Below are 17,329 nucleotides of genomic sequence, written 5' to 3' on the forward strand. Positions count from 1 at the left end.
TGTAATTATGTAAAAAATGATGGTGGCACTTGTGCTGGGCAGAGAACCACAAGGGGTTTCTGACTCCAGTGGAGCAGTGGACCAGCAGGGCACTAGAAACAGGGAGAATACACTCTGTTGAGAAGAAGCACAGGAGACAAACCTACAGGTTAGTGACCACTGTAAACAGGAGTGCTGGAGATGAATCCATGGACACTTGGTGTATCAGATGGGACTCACTTTTGCTTCTCTTTCTCTTATCGTTAGAAGTGCTGGGCAATGACCATGGAGACTCTTGGTTATTTATGGCAGGCAAAAGTTGAAGTACACTATATTTATCACATTTTTTGTATTATTATGTGAAAACAAAAAGGAACTTTGAACCTTGAACCTATTCCACCAAACGTGATTTCTTTACGTACGTAATTTCAGGGCATAATAAATGCCCTTTGTGATTCAGTATAAAGTCATTTCTTCTGTCACAAATTAATTTTCATGGTTATAGATTCCAGCAAAGTCATTACAATATTCCAGAGCTAAAGTTTATTTGCTTGTGGAACATGATTTATGAAATAACGTAGAAACATTTTGAAAATGTTACCTTTCTTCTGAAATCATTAAATTCTTATTGAAATATGGTTCCACAAGTCTTCTGCTCTGACTGCATCCAAAGATATTGTTAGTTTGCGAGCCTTGGGAATATTACTGCATTGAAGTTACTCAGCTGTGCAGGGCATTATAGTTGGTGCTGGCCTGAACTCTGCAGATAATATATTTTTTTATCAGGGGTTTCAAGATACAGGTCAGGAGTGACTCATTGCATCATTTTTTCCTCCCAAATTCGGTTATGTCACTTCTAGCTGTGGAAACCTTTAGAGCATTACAGCCACATTCATCTATGCAGTATGAACTGGGAGCCAAACAAGAGCCACTAATATGTGATGCTCTGCCGGATGGTCTCTATGAAACCCACTGAACATGAGGAGAAACCCATTGATGCAGGCAGCAGTGGATAACAGGTTTCTTTTCACAGTCGTAATATCTATCCATTTACTTAAAAGTTTCAAGTGTTACTATTAGATACCTATCTGAAAAATAATCATCTAGAAACTTTGAAAGACAGACTACAAATTGTAATTTTTATCATAGTTTATTATATTTTTGTGCACTGAAAACATCTGGATAACAAATGGCAATTTCTTAATAACTAGCCTTCTTCAAACTTGTCGCAAATAAATCCCATTACCTTTGATCTCAGCATTTTTAGTTCTACAAGATGCAACAGTGCCCTCTCTTGATGAAAGAACATTAAGACAACTTGGAAACATCCCTCAAATTATCAGACCATGAATATAATTTCCATTTATTAGAAATACAAGCTTGTAGTTGAAGATTATATGATTATCAAACATTTAAAATAAACATAATGAGCAAGCACATTTTACCCAACAGAAGTTTCTCAAGTGTTCTGGTGTCCACCAAATCAAAGCATGTAGTCACTTATTTATTCATCATGTGAAATGTGTAATTCCAGTCGTTTGGTTTACATAGGTCAACACAACATCGTGGCTTGAAGGGCCTTAACTGTGCTGTAATGTTTTATGTTCTATGTAGTCATTGTTTGACCACAATATGAAGATTTACAATATTAATGAAGGCCGGTCAGCAAATATCTACAATGAAAAGAAAACAAGGATCAACTTTCCATGGCATTTCAACATCTTTGTCCTTCTATGTAATTTCTTGAACTTTAAAACTATTAATCAGCAAGATCCCAAAGCCATCATTAACCAACATTTGCTTTAACCCTAAGAGTAGCAATAAGCATGACTTTGAAAAAGCACAATGCAGACTACTGGTAAATTTGATGAGGACAAGGATCCTGGTTACATTTTGTTTGACCACATTTAGCCCTCAAGTTTACTGCCTCTTACTCTGTACCAGAGATATTATCTTGACAAAACAATACAGGCAGTAATTAATACACATTTCTTCCACATCAAATCAATGAGAATTAAACTGTAGGAATCTCTAATTTTCATTCTATTACCTACATCTGATCCATAGAGGACAGGAGTTATGATTCCCTATAACTTTAGGAAGGAACATTAAAGCTCTGGTTTGAGGTGCCAAGGATGCAGTTACCAAATGAGCTCGAATGAAATGGAGTGCATTCAAGAAAAATGCAGTGTGAGCCTGAGGGCTCTAGGATTGGGCAGGGGAACACCCAAGTTGGTGTACTTGAACTTAGGGATGATAAATTAACATGTTAGTTTGCAGCATTTGTGAATGGGAGACCAGCCAGGGGAGATTTAGATAGTTAACTTTGAAGAATTGGTGATTTTTCAGCTACCTTTATGATAGAAAATATGGCGGGTCAGAAGTTCACGCTGGTCAACTCGACTATGGGCAGTCTAGTCCAACCAGAAGGAATGGCCGGGGTGGGGGGGGGGCATCTCCCAGCCAGGTATTGTTATGACAAAGCATAGTTTAAATTGAGGCATTCAAACTTTGATCAGCTGCCTGACAAAGAGTGGCTGATTAAATGGATTGATGTAACCAAAACAGGATCTTCAAAAGCAGAAAGATCATTAGTTTAGCCTGTTTTACGCAGGAAACAATTTTGGAATGGATTTGAAGCTTGCTGCCCAGAGAATCATGAAGGTGTTGATTACATCCTAAATTACTTGCTCTTGTTCATTCAAGAAGCTGCTCGGTATGAGAGTACAAAGGTATGTAAAAGAAGAATATATGTAGATGCTGGGATTGAGGGCAGTGCACATAAATGCTGGAGAAACTCAGCACGTCATATGGTTCGCCTTTGTGTCAGGACCCTTTCTTAACATCAATTAACTAATTGGAAGGAAACTAGTTGTTGGCGGGTTTTGATATTACTCAGAAGCATGGCTGCCTAAATGTTCATTGAGATATTGGGATCAGCATCATTTTCACTGGGTGGAGAAGGGTGTAGATGTTGTGTCCAAACATTATTACTATGATTGAAACAACCAACATTGTTGCTGGCCTCGGCACAGGTACAGGTTCATGCACGTCAATGTCTGGAAAAGCCAGCACAAAATGAAACTAGAACACTGTATATTGCTCTGGGTCTGTGACTCTTAAACAGGGAGTGTTTTAATCATTATGAATGGTGGTAGAAATCATTCCACAACTTAAAAAACACTATAGCAGGAGATATTAGACAGGAGTCTTCTTACTTCATGTGCAGGTGAATGTTGTGCAAAGGAAGAGAGATGATAACTGCACACAAGGGTAAAAACATTATCAAGGCTTACCATCACACATGAGTGGGAGGAGTACAGAGGAAGCCAACATTAGGAGACTGAGGTCAGAGCAGCAAGAAGCTTAATGACCTCACATACACTGAAATGGTCAGTCATACAGCATTAGCTCCATTATCTGCACCTGCATTAATCCTCATATTTTCATAGTTTGCTCTTAGCAAGATACATCAAACAAATTCAAGAAAATGTATATATTGACAATAATGATAATAATAATAAATTCCATCTTGCATTCATCCACCTAAAAGTATTCAGATTTTACCATCAATAGCTCATAGAAGTTTCCTGATATCAACTTTGCCTAACCATGGTATTATACAATCATTAAAATAGCAGCAAATGATGCACATTAACATATTAATCACAGGGTTTTAAAGGCAACACTGACTAGGATGCCAGCAGTACGACTTTGAAATATATCAATGTGCATTTTGTTAAAAATATGAAAGAAATGTGGTGTTTAGCAATAGGATGGACTGCTGGTCAATACTGTTTGCAGCTTTCGTCAATTATTTTTGCCTTTATTGGGAGTTGAGCAGCTTCTGGAGAATTTGAGGCCTTGGACAATGGAGTACTAAGTTATTCGATAAGTATCTAAAAACCATACTCTTTTTTTTCTATTCCCCTTCGATGCCATTTGGTTTAAGAGGAACAGAAGTGTCAAGTACGGAAGTTCGTCCATTGAGGATATCTGAAAATACCTTTTTCACATCCCTTGAAATGAGGAGGAGTGATCCAGAAGTTGTGAGTTGCTGATACATCTGGCTCTTGACTTCAGTAGGAGTGACAACATTGCGATCCTCACCTCAAAATCAACAAGAAACAACCGACAAGACAGACACCCATCCCTCGTCTTGAGCTATTCTTGGAAAATGGTGACCTTTGGAATGCGATTACCCCCCATTCTTTGTGATCTCAGACACCAGTTTGGTTTCATCTTCTCCAGCAAGAAAGACAGGGGTGTTTGTGAGTGTTTTGCTATGCATCTGAGAAACTTGCCTGCCACTGTTGTGTAGCTAACAATCTGTGAGTGATGATGAGCTATTGAGGGTAAAATCTGAATACTTTTAGGTGAATGAATGCAAGATGGAATTTATTATTATTATCATTATTGTCAATATATACATTTTCTTGAATTTGTTTGATGTATCTTGCTAAGAGCAAACTATGAAAATATGAGGATTAATGCAGGTGCAGATAATGGAGCTAATGTGTGCAGTGCCTGAGAGAAAGGTGGGTAGGGGTTCTGATGGCAGAAGTTGTCAGGTGCAGCTGACCAGCGAGAGGATCTGAAGCTGAAGAACACACAGCAGGCAGGCTGTTGGTGACTCAAGGCATTGAACCCACATAGGCTATGGTCTGCTGGTGACTGCGGTCGAGGGGCTCGCACCAAGCTGTGGGCTGCTGGACACTGACTCGAGACTGGCTGAGGAACAGAGATGAGAGAGGGTGCTAATGGTTCTGAAGGGTTCCTGATCGTGCCATAGGTTTGGGTCTGGAGCTCAGATTGCTGATGGTTTGGACTGAAGGCTATGTGGCTGCAGAGGCTGAGGGAGCACTGGAAGCAAATCCACAGCCACTCAATGACACTGGGGTGACGCTCTTTATCTTCTCTTTCTCTGACTAAGGGGCACTGGGGAATTTCTACTGATGGCAGATCTTAGTCTGACTTACAAAGGAAATTTTATGTAATATGAAAATGTTAGATTCTTTGTTTCATTACATGACAATAAAAGAATCTTGAATCTCTCTTGAATGAGGGATACAGTGTTGATCAATAATGGGATTTAGTGAAACCTTCACTGACATAATCACAGTATCTTGAAAGATCAGGATTCCTGCTCTTTTCTGACATCTCTTTCACAACCTTCTCAAACTTTTGAAAGATTTGATCATTTCCAGCAAATATCATGAAGTTGCCTGTTGTGAATGAGATAACTAATAATGTAAATGATTGAAAGTCATGGAGAGTGCAGACTTGTTCACAGTCTAAAGTCAAAACGTTATTGTTGTTACTGGAAATAATCAAAGTGAGTCCAGTTCTAGGGACAGATATTAATGGACAGCAATTTCCTTGCTGGCATAAATTTTCTGGTCATATTTGCAAATAAGGCTTGTTAGTTAAGCTACTGGTGTTAAAAAAAAAGTTTTGAGAAAATTGACTGTACATTTTGCTCTTTATTTCCTTGGTTTCCCTTTTATCTCAGCACTACTGACTTTTCCTCTTACTGTAAAAAAAAAACCTCCAATATCCAGATACTGTTAGATACAATGGTAATATTTCTGCACCCACTTTCCAAACCTTCTACTTCTCCCAATGTGGCCTTTGCCTGACATCTACAAACCCAAAGTTTCTTATTTTCTACATTTCCACAGTTCTCAGTCTTGAACAATTGCCTTCTAGTTGAGGTTCACACATCAGCAAGGGAGCTGCAGCCCATTGTTGGAGATTTATGGTTAAAGTCACAATAACAATTGTGCTGAGTGATTGCCAAACAAGGACAGAAAAGGGGTGAGCTGTAGTTAAACAGCTCAATGATAATCACTTAGTTTCACAAATGAAGGGTGCCAGTATATATGATCACTAATTTTTGTTTCGATGGCACAATTAAATTTAAACAATACAGTATATTTTTAATCAATCACCCTAGGAAATCTCAAGTTAAATGACTCATGTACAACTGATGCATTAGTGTGCAGAGCTTTAAGTGGCTTATGACTCAGTACTCGCTGGCCAAGAGCTGTGTGATTCAATGAGGACGAGTGAGTGCTAAAATACAATGGAGGTTAAATAACTGAAAAAATGCCAACGTTGTCAACAATTCCAAAGTACAGAGCATGTCCAAATATTGAAAATGGAAATCCAGTGCTAACAAATGAACACTACACAGTGATGACTCGGTGGGGATTCATTTGGTGGGCTTGAATTTCATCGCTATAGTGACTGAAAATAGAACAGCATTGGTGGTAACGTTAAAATATTCTGTTCTGAACACCTTGTTGAAGGTTAGAAAATATTCAGCACTAAACTTTTGAGGGCCTTAAATAGTATGGTTGGAAATTTGGTTCTGCCATGAATAAACACGGCTTGGTTTCATTTTGAACCAATGATGTTATTGCAAAAACATTCTGAGTTAACGTCTGAGGAAGTTCACATCAGAAAGAAAGTGCTGGGAAAAATGAAAATCCCACATAAGAAGAGGAGGCAAGTTTCCTGACAGGTATAAAAACGCCTAGAAATGCATGCAAAATTACTCAACTCCGAGTGAGACTCATTTTTAGCAGCAAGATGAAACTGTCTTCAGTTATCTTAAGAATAGCCTTTTGTCTGCACAGGTGAGGCGAAATATGGAAATCAAGAAATTCCTTCAGAGTTGCTCTACTGCACCACAAGCGGCATCTTACCAGTCTCTCACCAAAGGGTTTAGTATTGAAATGGCATGTGATTGCTGCACTTACCCTTGGATCCCCACTAAAACTGGGCAGGAAAGGCTAAAGCTTGTCTATTTAAGTGTAAGTACATTTGTAAAACTGTGAAAAGTAAACAGTAATCTCTGATGAATTGCATATTAAGCCGTTAATGCCTCGAGTCCAATTCCTTGATATTTTATGTGCTATACTGGTGATTTTATGATGTGCTCAGAATTTGGCCATGCGACTCGGATAAAGAGCTTGCTAATATGATGGACGAGGCATACATTTAAAAAAAAACTGCACACCAAGAAAGGCATTTTAATAAATATTCAACATTCAATATGAACTGTTTCAATTTATCATCTGGAATATTGTCAGGGCAAGAGTGCCAAGGTATTTCCCTCACCAAAATGTGGGCACTTGGACAATTACATGACATGGTCAAGATTACTTCACCCACTCATTTTCTATATGCTGATTTCATTTCCATCAACTTCAAAATTACTCCTGGGGAGTGAAGCCTATTAATCTAAATATATATACTTAACATCCATCCACTTCTTTAAATATGAATGAAAATAATAGGAAATTTTGGACAAGGAAATGATAGGAATCTGGAGAAAGTGTTAGGGAAACAACCACATGCTTATAATGCACAATGAAAGTTTCCACTTAAAGTTTGTTTTCCAGCAGAGTTTCAAAGCTGCAGAGGATTTTTCGGCTTCTCATTGGCTGCATAAGCTTTACTTTTATGTGCACTAAATCTCTGGTAGTCATGAAAGACCAGTGTTAATACACCGTAGCCTCCAGGAACCCAATATGATGTAATAGGTGAGGATCGTGGCAACTGCTCTTGTGGTCTGCTGAGATTAATTTGTTGCCTGAAGGACTAGAGCAATGAACCAAAGGCTGAAGGCAATATTACACCAAGGGATTTGATACCCCACCAGTTATCCAGTATAAAATGTTGACACCATTCTTACTCAGTCCATCATATTGCAAACTCCCATCTTTTGAAATTGCCTGACAAGAGCAGAGCTATTCAGGATACAGAAATAAAGATATCCCCAGTTTGTTGACAGACAATTACCACTCCCACTACATGAAAAACAGAGTCCCAAGCAATTTGGAAATATGTAATTGGTTACCATTAGAAAAGGAAAAGGAACTTAGACTTCTTCAAGCTGGCGATCTTTGAAGCGACATTCCGAGCTTTTGCATAATTGATGAAACCACTTGTGAAAAGCAAAATCCCTGTAATGTAGGAGAGGTATAAGTTAAATATTGACTTTGCCTTCCAATATCACAAGAAATACACCTGTCCATAATGGTGCATTTAATTATTATTTCTCTAACAGATACAGTTAACAGGTTGAAAATACAGCATGTTTAATGTGGTCATCAGATCTCATCAAAAAATTCAAAATGTAATAATTAAATGTAATAAATTCAAAATGTAAAATATAAAATTTTGGAACCACGAGGAGTTATTGTTGTTACTGAAAATAATCGAAGTAAATCCAATTCCAGGGATAGATATTAATGGACAGTAATTTCCTTGCTGGAATAAATCATCTTGTCATATTTGAAAATAAGGCTCACGACATTATTTTGTTAGTTAAGCCTCTGGTGTTCAAAAAAAATTGAGACAATTTTGAGTACATTTACTCTTCATTTCGTTGGTTTTTGACAGTTTCGGCACTACTGACTGCTCCTCTTCAAATATCCTGAGACTCATAGGTACAATGGTAATATATTTGCTCCAACTTTTCAATATCTTTGTGAGAGTAGATGCAGAAGCACAGTAAGGGATTTTGGCAATGAGTGGAGGGGGGGGAAGGGCAACAATAGAAGGTGGCAGTAGTGAGTAAAAAGGTGGAGGAGTAGACAAAAGTAGTGAGTGGGAGTGAGGAGTGAGTGGTGAGTGGGAGTGGGGAGTGGGTGGTGTGTGGGGAGTGGGTGGAGAGTGAGTGGTGTGTGGGAGTGAGGAATGAGAGCTGTGTGGGAGTGGGGAGTGAGTGGTGTGTGGGAGTGGAGAATGAGTGGTGTGTGGGAGTGGAGAATGAGTGGTGTGTGGGAGTGAGGAGTGAGAGCTGTGTGGGAGTGAGGAGTGAAAGCTGTGTGGGAGTGAGGAGTGAGTGATGTGTGGGAGTGAGGAGTGAGTGGTGTGTGGGAGTGGGAATTGAGTGGTGTGTGGGAGTGGGAATGAGTGATGTGTGGGAGTGGGGAGTGAGTGGTGTGTGGGAGTGGGAAGTGAGTGGTGTGTGGGAGTGGAGAGTGAGTGGTGTGTGGGAGTGGAGAGTGAGTGGTGTGTGCGAGTGAGGAGTGAGAGCTGTGTGGGAGTGAGGAGTGAGAGCTGTGTGGGAGTGAGGAGTGAGAGCTGTGTGGGAGTGAGGAGTGAGAGCTGTGTGGGAGTGAGGAGTGAGAGCTGTGTGGGAGTGGGAAGTGAGTGGTGTGTGGGAGTGGGGAGTGAGTGGTGTGTGGGAGTGGGGAGTGAGTGGTGTGTGGGAGTGGGGAGTGAGTGGTGAGTGGGAGTGGGAAGTGAGTGGTGAGTGGGAGTGGGAAGTGAGTGGTGATTGGGAGTGGGAAGTGAGTGGTGAGTGGGAGTGGGAAGTGAGTGGTGAGTGGGAGTGGGAAGTGAGTGGGAGTGGGAAGTGAGTGGGAGTGGGAAGTGAGTGGGAGTGGGAAGTGAGTGGGAGTGGGAAGTGAGTGGTGTGTGGGAGTGGGGAGTGAGTAGTGTGTGGGAGTGGGGAGTGAGTGGTGAGTGGGAGTGGGGAGTGAGTGGTGTGTGGGAGTGGGGAGTGAGTGGTGTGTGGGAGTGGGGAGTGAGTGGTGTGTGGGAGTGGGAAGTGATTGGTGTGTGGGAGTGGAGAGTGAGTGGTGTGTGGGAGTGGAGAGTGAGTGGTGTGTGCGAGTGAGGAGTGAGAGCTGTGTGGGAGTGAGGAGTGAGAGCTGTGTGGGAGTGAGGAGTGAGAGCTGTGTGGGAGTGAGGAGTGAGAGCTGTGTGGGAGTGAGGAGTGAGAGCTGTGTGGGAGTGAGGAGTGAGAGCTGTGTGGGAGTGAGGAGTGAGAGCTGTGTGGGAGTGAGGAGTGAGAGCTGTGTGGGAGTGGGAAGTGAGTGGTGTGTGGGAGTGGGGAGTGAGTGGTGTGTGGGAGTGGGGAGTGAGTGGTGTGTGGGAGTGGGGAGTGAGTGGTGTGTGGGAGTGGGGAGTGAGTGGTGTGTGGGAGTGGGGAGTGAGTGGTGAGTGGGAGTGGGAAGTGAGTGGTGATTGGGAAGTGAGTGGTGAGTGGGAGTGGGAAGTGAGTGGGAGTGGGAAGTGAGTGGTGTGTGGGAGTGGAGAGTGAGTAGTGTGTTGGAGTGGGGAGTGAGTGGTGAGGTGGAGTGGGAAGTGAGTGGTGTGTGGGAGTGGGGAGTGAGTAGTGCGTGGGAGTGGGGAGTGAGTGTTGTGTGGGAGTGGGGAGTGGGAAGTGGGTGGTGAGTGGGAGTGGGAAGTGTGTGTTGAGTTGGAGTGGGAAGTGAGTAATGTGTGGGAGTGGGGAGTGAGTGCTGTGTGGGAGTAAGGAGTGATTGGTGTGTGGGAGTAAGGAGTGAGTGGTGTGTGGGAGTAAGGAGTGAGTGGTGTGTGGGAATGAGGAGTGAGTGGTGTGTGGGAGTGAGGAGTGAGTGGTATGTGGGAGTGGGGATTGAGTGGTATGTGGGAGTGGGGAGTGAGTGGTATGTGGGAGTGTAGTGCGTGTCGAAAGAACTAAAGACTTGTTGATCCAAACCAAGGCTTTTATTAACTAAAAGACTGGAGCATATCACAAGTAGGTCGACCAGTCCAGAATGACCTCTCAGCCAATCACAGTCATCCTACACGACCATCTGTACATATGTACATATACACATTGGTGATAGAATCTGTACTATCACAGGGAGAAGAAAACCAAGGTTGGTTAGTATCACAGCAATAAAACGTATGATCTGTCGAAAAGTAGTTTGTATTGATTGAATTGTTCTTTATGATTAATTGACTACATAATATTAGTCTTACATCTTATTTCTGTAGGATTGTAGCTATGCCACTTTGGTGTACGTTTTGTGCCAAAAACAACTTGTTTATGTCTTTTGTCTGAGTTATGGTTGTTCTAGCATTATACAAGTATAGATAGAAATGGTCAGTCAATGTTTTTAATTTATCAGGAGTTCATACCTGAAACGTTGACTATTTCTACTCCTGGATGCTGTCTGTCCTGCTGAGTTCCACAGCAATTTTTTGATTCCTCAAAACATCTCAAATCATTTTTATTTGTCCAGTCCATATAATTAGCAGCCCGAGCTCCTTCTGAACCTCCGACATGATCAGAAAAACCTCAGTGCCCTGTTCACCCTATCCCATCCCAGTTCCGGTATCTGGTACCCCTTCTGCCATTCTCAAGCTTGTCTCCAGCACTCCGCCATCTGGTGGGAATCCCCGACCAAAGTCACCAGAAGTCCACAGCCTGCATGGATTCCTCGCCTCGTGTCGCCACAGCCCACCAGCTGTGGGTTGTTCAGCCTCAGAACTCATCGCTAGTCCACCGCAGTGTTTACCGCCCCATGTATCGTCCCCTCCACTTTTCCTTCTAAAAGGAGTGGTGTTTACCCTATTTTCTGAGGCTGTGAGCCGATCCTCTGCTTCCCTGGAGTATGCAACCCTCGTGGCTGATGCTGGTCATTGGGGCTGCCATCTTGGGTGCAGACACAGTAGTCACAAAATTTTTAAACAAAACTACCATTCGCTCCATTAACAGGCCATGGAGCTGATGGCAGTTGAACTGAGTGGTTGTATAGTGGAATTATAACCACAGCAAGATTTAGTAAAGGCACTGCCCTACTACTTTATAAGTAGAACCACTCAGGGGGCATAATTCATTATTTTCCAGAAAGATTCTCTCGTATCATTATTAAAGTGGGATGCTACAAAATTTTACCATGACCGAAGGACAATTGTTGCCAAGCAAAATCAGAAAAAGGAGATGAAGCAAGTAAGAAGATAGTGAAGAAGAGAAGTTCCCTCTGGATCAGTATTTGGATATGTCTTTTATTTGCAGGGCTCAGGCAAAGACCCTTTTCCATTTATTAACAGCTCACACAGGGAGAAGTCTGAATCAACAAGACAATAAATTGAGAGATTTAGGGTTACATTTATTTCCACAACTATCCACTGCTGGGATAAGGAGATCACTTTCTTTCACTCATTAAGTAAGAGCCAAGGACATTAACAGTTTAATTCTGCAGTAGCATCAGCTCAATAAAGCCTCTTTATAAAATGTCCATGGAATGATTTCGCTTTAACCATGCTCAGTTAATTTTTTTTTGGTATGGAGCATATCTATTAAATACGAGTCAACCAACCAACAGCAGATGACTCCATGCCAAAGACACAAGAGGATGTGTCATCTAGGAAACTCCCAATTAAACCCATTAAAATAAAACCATATGGAAACCACAAATAACCCGATTGAGATCACCACCACAAGTTGGGAAGTAGTCACCCACAGTAATGCCAATAATCGCCCTAACCATGTTAAAACTATTTGTGCAGGAAGGAAACCACAATCCAATGCAATTTTTATCTAATAATTGTCCTCATCTTTTTCTTAAACTGCTGCCAACATTCTTGTTTTCTTAACAATTATAATAACTTAATAATATAAAAAGTATTTAGAATTACAGGCGGCAGCGTGGCAATAGAGTGAATCAGGGCCATGAGTTGTCAAGAAGCAGCACAAAGTATATCAGCAATACTATGCTCAGATATAGAGCAGCCATTACCTAAAGTGAAACATTCCACGTTTTCTGAATGTCTTCATTTATCAGTTGCAATCTGTTAAGATTCGTTGTCATATCCAAATTTTAAATGCAGTTGATTGGATGTGTTACAATGTTTATATATGGAACATTTATTTATTTATATATACATATGTATTTAAACCAAGCAGGAATTAATGAAAAACAAATATGTAACAAAACAATTAAGGAGAAAATGCACATCAACATTTAAAAATAAATTGATAATGTTGTGAACTTATGAAGATTTTCAACATATTGATTCAGGAACGCAACCTTTGTTTCAAAGCCATTTAACCGTCTTTCTCATTTGTTCCATTTAGTTGGGTCTGCTGAGCATAATGAAGTTCAACTATTGCCTTGCAAATTATAGTATGGATTGTCAATATCAATAACATATGTTTAACAGAAATATTAACAAAAAGGAACTAGAGTAAATTATTGGACTTTGGAGCCTGCTCTGCCATTTCATACCATCACAGCTGATCTTCCCAATACCATATTTTGGGTCTAAAAAAACCTAAAGTTACAGATATGAATATCGATGAGTTGCTTAACCACAAGCAAATGTAGATCAGCAAAGAGAAAGAGTGATGCGTGAATAGGACATGGTGCAAGTTAGAACATGGAAAGCAGAGATGCTAATTGCCTCCAGTTGATGAGGCGTCGAGTGTGGAAGGCTGTGACCATATTGCAATAATCGATAAGGACTGAGAGGTGTGTGGGAGTAGGGCGTTAGTGGTGTGTGGGAGTGTGGGGTGAGAAAGAAATAAAGATTTCTGCAGCTGGTGAGGCAGAGAAGGTTAGAAGCTGTTCCTTGAGATCAAACATAAAGCCAAATATCAAAATAGTCTTCTTCAGTGTCAAGTACAGTTGCCATGGAAAAGGATAGTTAGAAGAGACCACAAAATGTATCTTTTAACTTGACTCCTTGAAAAAAATTAATTCATAAGCACCAGTATTGAATTGTACTCGTTGTGATACAGTGGAGAAGGGCGGGCTGGTTGAACCATGCATTAAAAATAAAATATGTTCTTTTATCAAAACACAGCTGAAAAATATTTATGTGCTGGATATTTTACAGTGAAAAGTTGGATACTGTGCAAAATGTCAAGATTGTGAAAGCTGTTATTACAAGTTCAAGTATTAAAATCAAGGCCTTTACAATGACATAAGGAATCTGATTGAAATTTAATCCAGTCAGTATAAGGTTGGGAGTTGATGGATCCAAAAAAATACAAAGATAATTTAGTGCAAAGATAGCACAGCAAGGACAAAGCAGGTGGGGAGGTACAAAGCAAGCACAGAGAAGTGAGAACATTGAAAGAGTAGAGATGGAAATAACCACATCAGAATAGATCATATCAATAAAATAGACAAAACATATCCTTTGTTTAGATAAAGAGATAGTCTAATGTACTTTACTTATTTTCTATCCATATGCATGTGATATGACCTGTTACTTGTTTTATTAACAGACTTTATATGTAGGTTTATATGTTAAGCTTAATTTAAAAATAACTTAAAAAGAAAAGAATAAAGGAGTGGAAGCTGGAGTAAATATTAGAGGAATGGGTATTCTATAGGAGAAGACGTAGAAGCACAGTGAGCGATTTAGACAGAGAGCGGAGGTGGAAAATGAGCAGGAATAGAAGTAGGAAGTAGGGAGTAAAAACTGTGGGACTAGTCAAACGTAGTGTGTGGGAGTCTGAAGGGAGCCGTGTGGAAGTAGGGAGTGAGTAGTGTATGGGAGTGGGTGGAGAGTAGAGTGTGGGAGTGGGGAGTGAGAGGTGTGTGGGAGTGAGGAGTGAGAGGTGAGTGGGAGTGAGGAGTGAGAGATGTGTGGGAGAGAGGAATGAGTGGTGTGTGGGGGTAGGAGTGAGTGGTGTGTGGGGCTAGGAGTGAGTGGTGTGTTGGGGTGAGGAGTGAATGGTGTGTTGGGGTGGGGAGTGAGTGGTGTGTGGGAGTGAAGAGTGAGTGATGTGTAGGAGTGAGGAGTGAGAGGTGTATTGGATGAGGAGTGAGTGGTGTTTAGGGGTGAGGAGTGAGTGGTGCGTGGGTGTGAGAAGTGAGTGGGGTGTGGAGTGAGTGGTGTATGGGATTGCTGCGTGAATGTGTGTGGGAGTGAGTGGTGAATGGGACTGCGGATTGAGTGGTGTGTGGGAGAGAGGATCGAGTGGTGTGTGGGAGAGAGGATCGAGTGGTGTGTGGGAGAGAGGATCGAGTGGTGTGTGGGAGAGAGGATCGAGTGGTGTGTGGGAGAGAGGATCGAGTGGTGTGTGGGAGAGAGGATCGAGTGGTGTGTGGGTGTGAGAAGTGAGTGGTGTGTGGGAGTCGGGAGTGAGTAGTGTGCGGGAGTGGGGAGTGTGTGATGTGTGGGAGTGAGGATTGAGAGGTGTGTGGGAGTGAGGACTGAGTGGCAAGTGGGTGTGAGGAGTGAGTAGTGTTTAGGGGTGAGGAGTGCATGGTTTGTAGGGGTGAGGAGTGAGTGGGAGTGATTAGTGAATGGTGTGAGGGAGCGACAAGTATGTGCTGTGAGGGAATGAGGAATGAGTGTTGTGTAGGAGTGAGGAGAGAGAGTTACGTGGGAGTGGGGAGTGAGAGGTGTGTTAGAGTGGGGAGCGAATGGTGTATGGGATTGGGGAGTGAGTGGTATGTGGGAGTGGGGAGTGAGTGGTGTCTGGGAGTGGGGAGTGAGTGGTGTCTGGGAGTGGGGAGTGAGTGGTGTCTGGGAGTGGGGAGTGAGTGGTGTCTGGGAGTGGGGAATGAGTGGTGTCTGGGAGTGGGAAGTGAGTGGTGTCTGGGAGTGGGGAGTGAGTGGTGTCTGGGAGTGGGGAGTGCAAGATGAGTGTGCGTAGAGAGCGAGTGGTTTCTGGGGGTGACCAGTGAGTGGTGGTTCAGAGTATGGAGTGAGTGTTGTGTGACAGTGGGGAGTGAGAGATTTGTGGGAGTGGTGAGTGAGAGATTTTTAGGAGTGGTGAGTGAGAGATTTGTAGGAGTGAGGACTGAGTGATATGTGGGAGTGAGGACTGAGTGGTGTGTGAGTGTGAAAAGTGAGCTTTGTTTGGGTGTGGGGATTGAGTGTTGTGTGGGAGTGAGTAGTGAGTGGTGTGAGGGAGTGAGGAGTGAGCAGTGTGTTGGAATATTGAGTGAATGGTATGTGGGAGTGAGTGGTGTGTGGGAATGAGGAGTGAGTGGTGTGAGGGAGTGAGGAGTGTGAGATTGTGGAGTGAGTGATGTGTGGGAGTGAGTGATGTGTGGGAGTGAGGTGAGAGTAGTGTGTGGGAGTTAAGAATGAGTAGTGTGTGGGAGTGAGGAATGAGTAGTGTGTGGGAGTGAGGAATGAGTAGTGTGTGGAAGTGGAAAGTGATTGGTTTGTGGGAATAAGGAGTGATTGGTGCGTGGGAGTGGGGAGTGAGTGGTGTATGGAGTTGAGGCATGAATGGTGTGTGGGATAGAGTGGTGAATGGGACTGCGGATTGAGTGGTGTGTGGGAGAGAGGATCGAGTGGTGTGTGGGTGTGAGAAGTGAGTGGTGTGTGGGGGTGAGGAGTGAGTGGTTTATGGTAATGAGCAGTGAGTGGTGGGTGGGAGTGTGGAATGATTGGTGTGTGGGAGTGAGTAATGTGTGGGAGTGAGGAGTGAGTGATGTGTGGGAGTGGTGTTTAGTGATTTGTGGGAGTGGGGAGTGAGTGGTGTGTGGTTGTGAGTGGTGTGGTGGGGTGAGGAGTGAGAGGTGTACTGGAGTGGGGAGTCAGTGGTGTGTGGGAGTGGGGTGTGAGAGGTGTGTTGTAGTGGGGTGTGAGAGGTGTGTTGTAGTGGGGTGTGAGAGGAGTGTGGGAATGGGGAGTGAATGGTGTGTGGGAATTGGGAGTGAATGGTGTGTTCGATTAGGGAGTGAGTGGTGCGTGGCATTGTGAAATAAGTGGTGTGTGGGGTGAGGACTGAGTGGTGTGTGGTGGTGAGGAGTGAGTGGTGTGTGGGGGTGGGGAGTTACTGGTGTGTGACAGAGGAGTGAGTAATGTGTCGAAGTTTGAAGTGAGAGGTGTGTGGGACTGAGGAATGAGTGGTGTCTGGGAGTGGGGAGTGAGTGGTGTGTGGGAATTGGGATTGAGTGGTGTGTGGGAATGGGGAGTGAGTGGTTTGTGGGGGTGATGATTGACTGGTGGTTGGGAGTGAGGTGTGAGTGGTGTGTGGGAGTTGTGTGTGGGAGTGACGATTGAGTAGTGTGTAGGAGTGAGGAGTGAGTGGAGTGTGGTTGTGAGGAGTGAGTGGTGTGTGGGATTGAAGAGTGAGTGGTGTGTTGACTGGGGAGTGAGTGGTGTGTGGGAGTGATGAATGAGTGGTGTGTGTGAGTGAGGAGTGAGTGCTGTGTGGAAATGAGGAGAGAATTGTGTGTGGGTGTGGTGAGCAAGTGGTGTGAGGAGTGAGTGGTGTGTGGCAGTGTGGAGTGAGTGATGTGTGAGAGTGGGGAGATAGTGTTTTCTGGGAGCATGGAGTGAGGGATTTGTGGGAGTGGGGAGGTAAGAGGTGTTTGGGAGTGGGGAGTTAGTCATTTGTGGGAGTGTTGAGTAAAGGATTTGTGGTGTGTTGGGGTGGGGAGTGATTGGAGTGTGGGAGTGAGCAGTGAATGGTGTGTGGTTGTGAGGAGTGAATAGTGTGCAGGAGTGAGGAGTGAGTGATATGTGGAAGTGAGCAGTGAGAGGTGTGAGGGAGAGAGAAATGAGAGGTGTGTGGGACTAAGGAATGAGTGGTGTGTGGGAGTGAGGAGTGAATGGTGTGTGGAGTAAGTGGTGTGTGGGTTGAAGAGTGAGTTGTGTG

At 43.0% G+C, this 17,329-nt stretch overlaps 1 protein-coding gene across 1 annotated transcript in view; it reads right to left on the minus strand.

Annotated features, from left to right (window-relative positions):
• Positions 1-1,110: 1,110 nt before the first annotated feature.
• Positions 1,111-17,329, minus strand: part of LOC138756240 (NEDD4 family-interacting protein 1-like) — a 70,563-nt gene continuing 54,344 nt past the window's right edge. Inside the window, exons 5-6 of the mRNA XM_069922823.1 lie at positions 7,847-7,952; positions 1,111-1,652 (exon numbers count right to left, since the gene is read on the minus strand). Coding sequence (XP_069778924.1) covers positions 7,849-7,952 — 104 coding nt within the window. The 3' untranslated portion in view covers positions 1,111-1,652; positions 7,847-7,848. The remainder of the gene's footprint in view (positions 1,653-7,846; positions 7,953-17,329) is intronic.

The sequence above is a fragment of the Narcine bancroftii genome, chromosome 3 (assembly GCF_036971445.1).
Source record: "Narcine bancroftii isolate sNarBan1 chromosome 3, sNarBan1.hap1, whole genome shotgun sequence".
Classification (NCBI taxonomy): Eukaryota; Metazoa; Chordata; class Chondrichthyes; order Torpediniformes; family Narcinidae; genus Narcine; species Narcine bancroftii.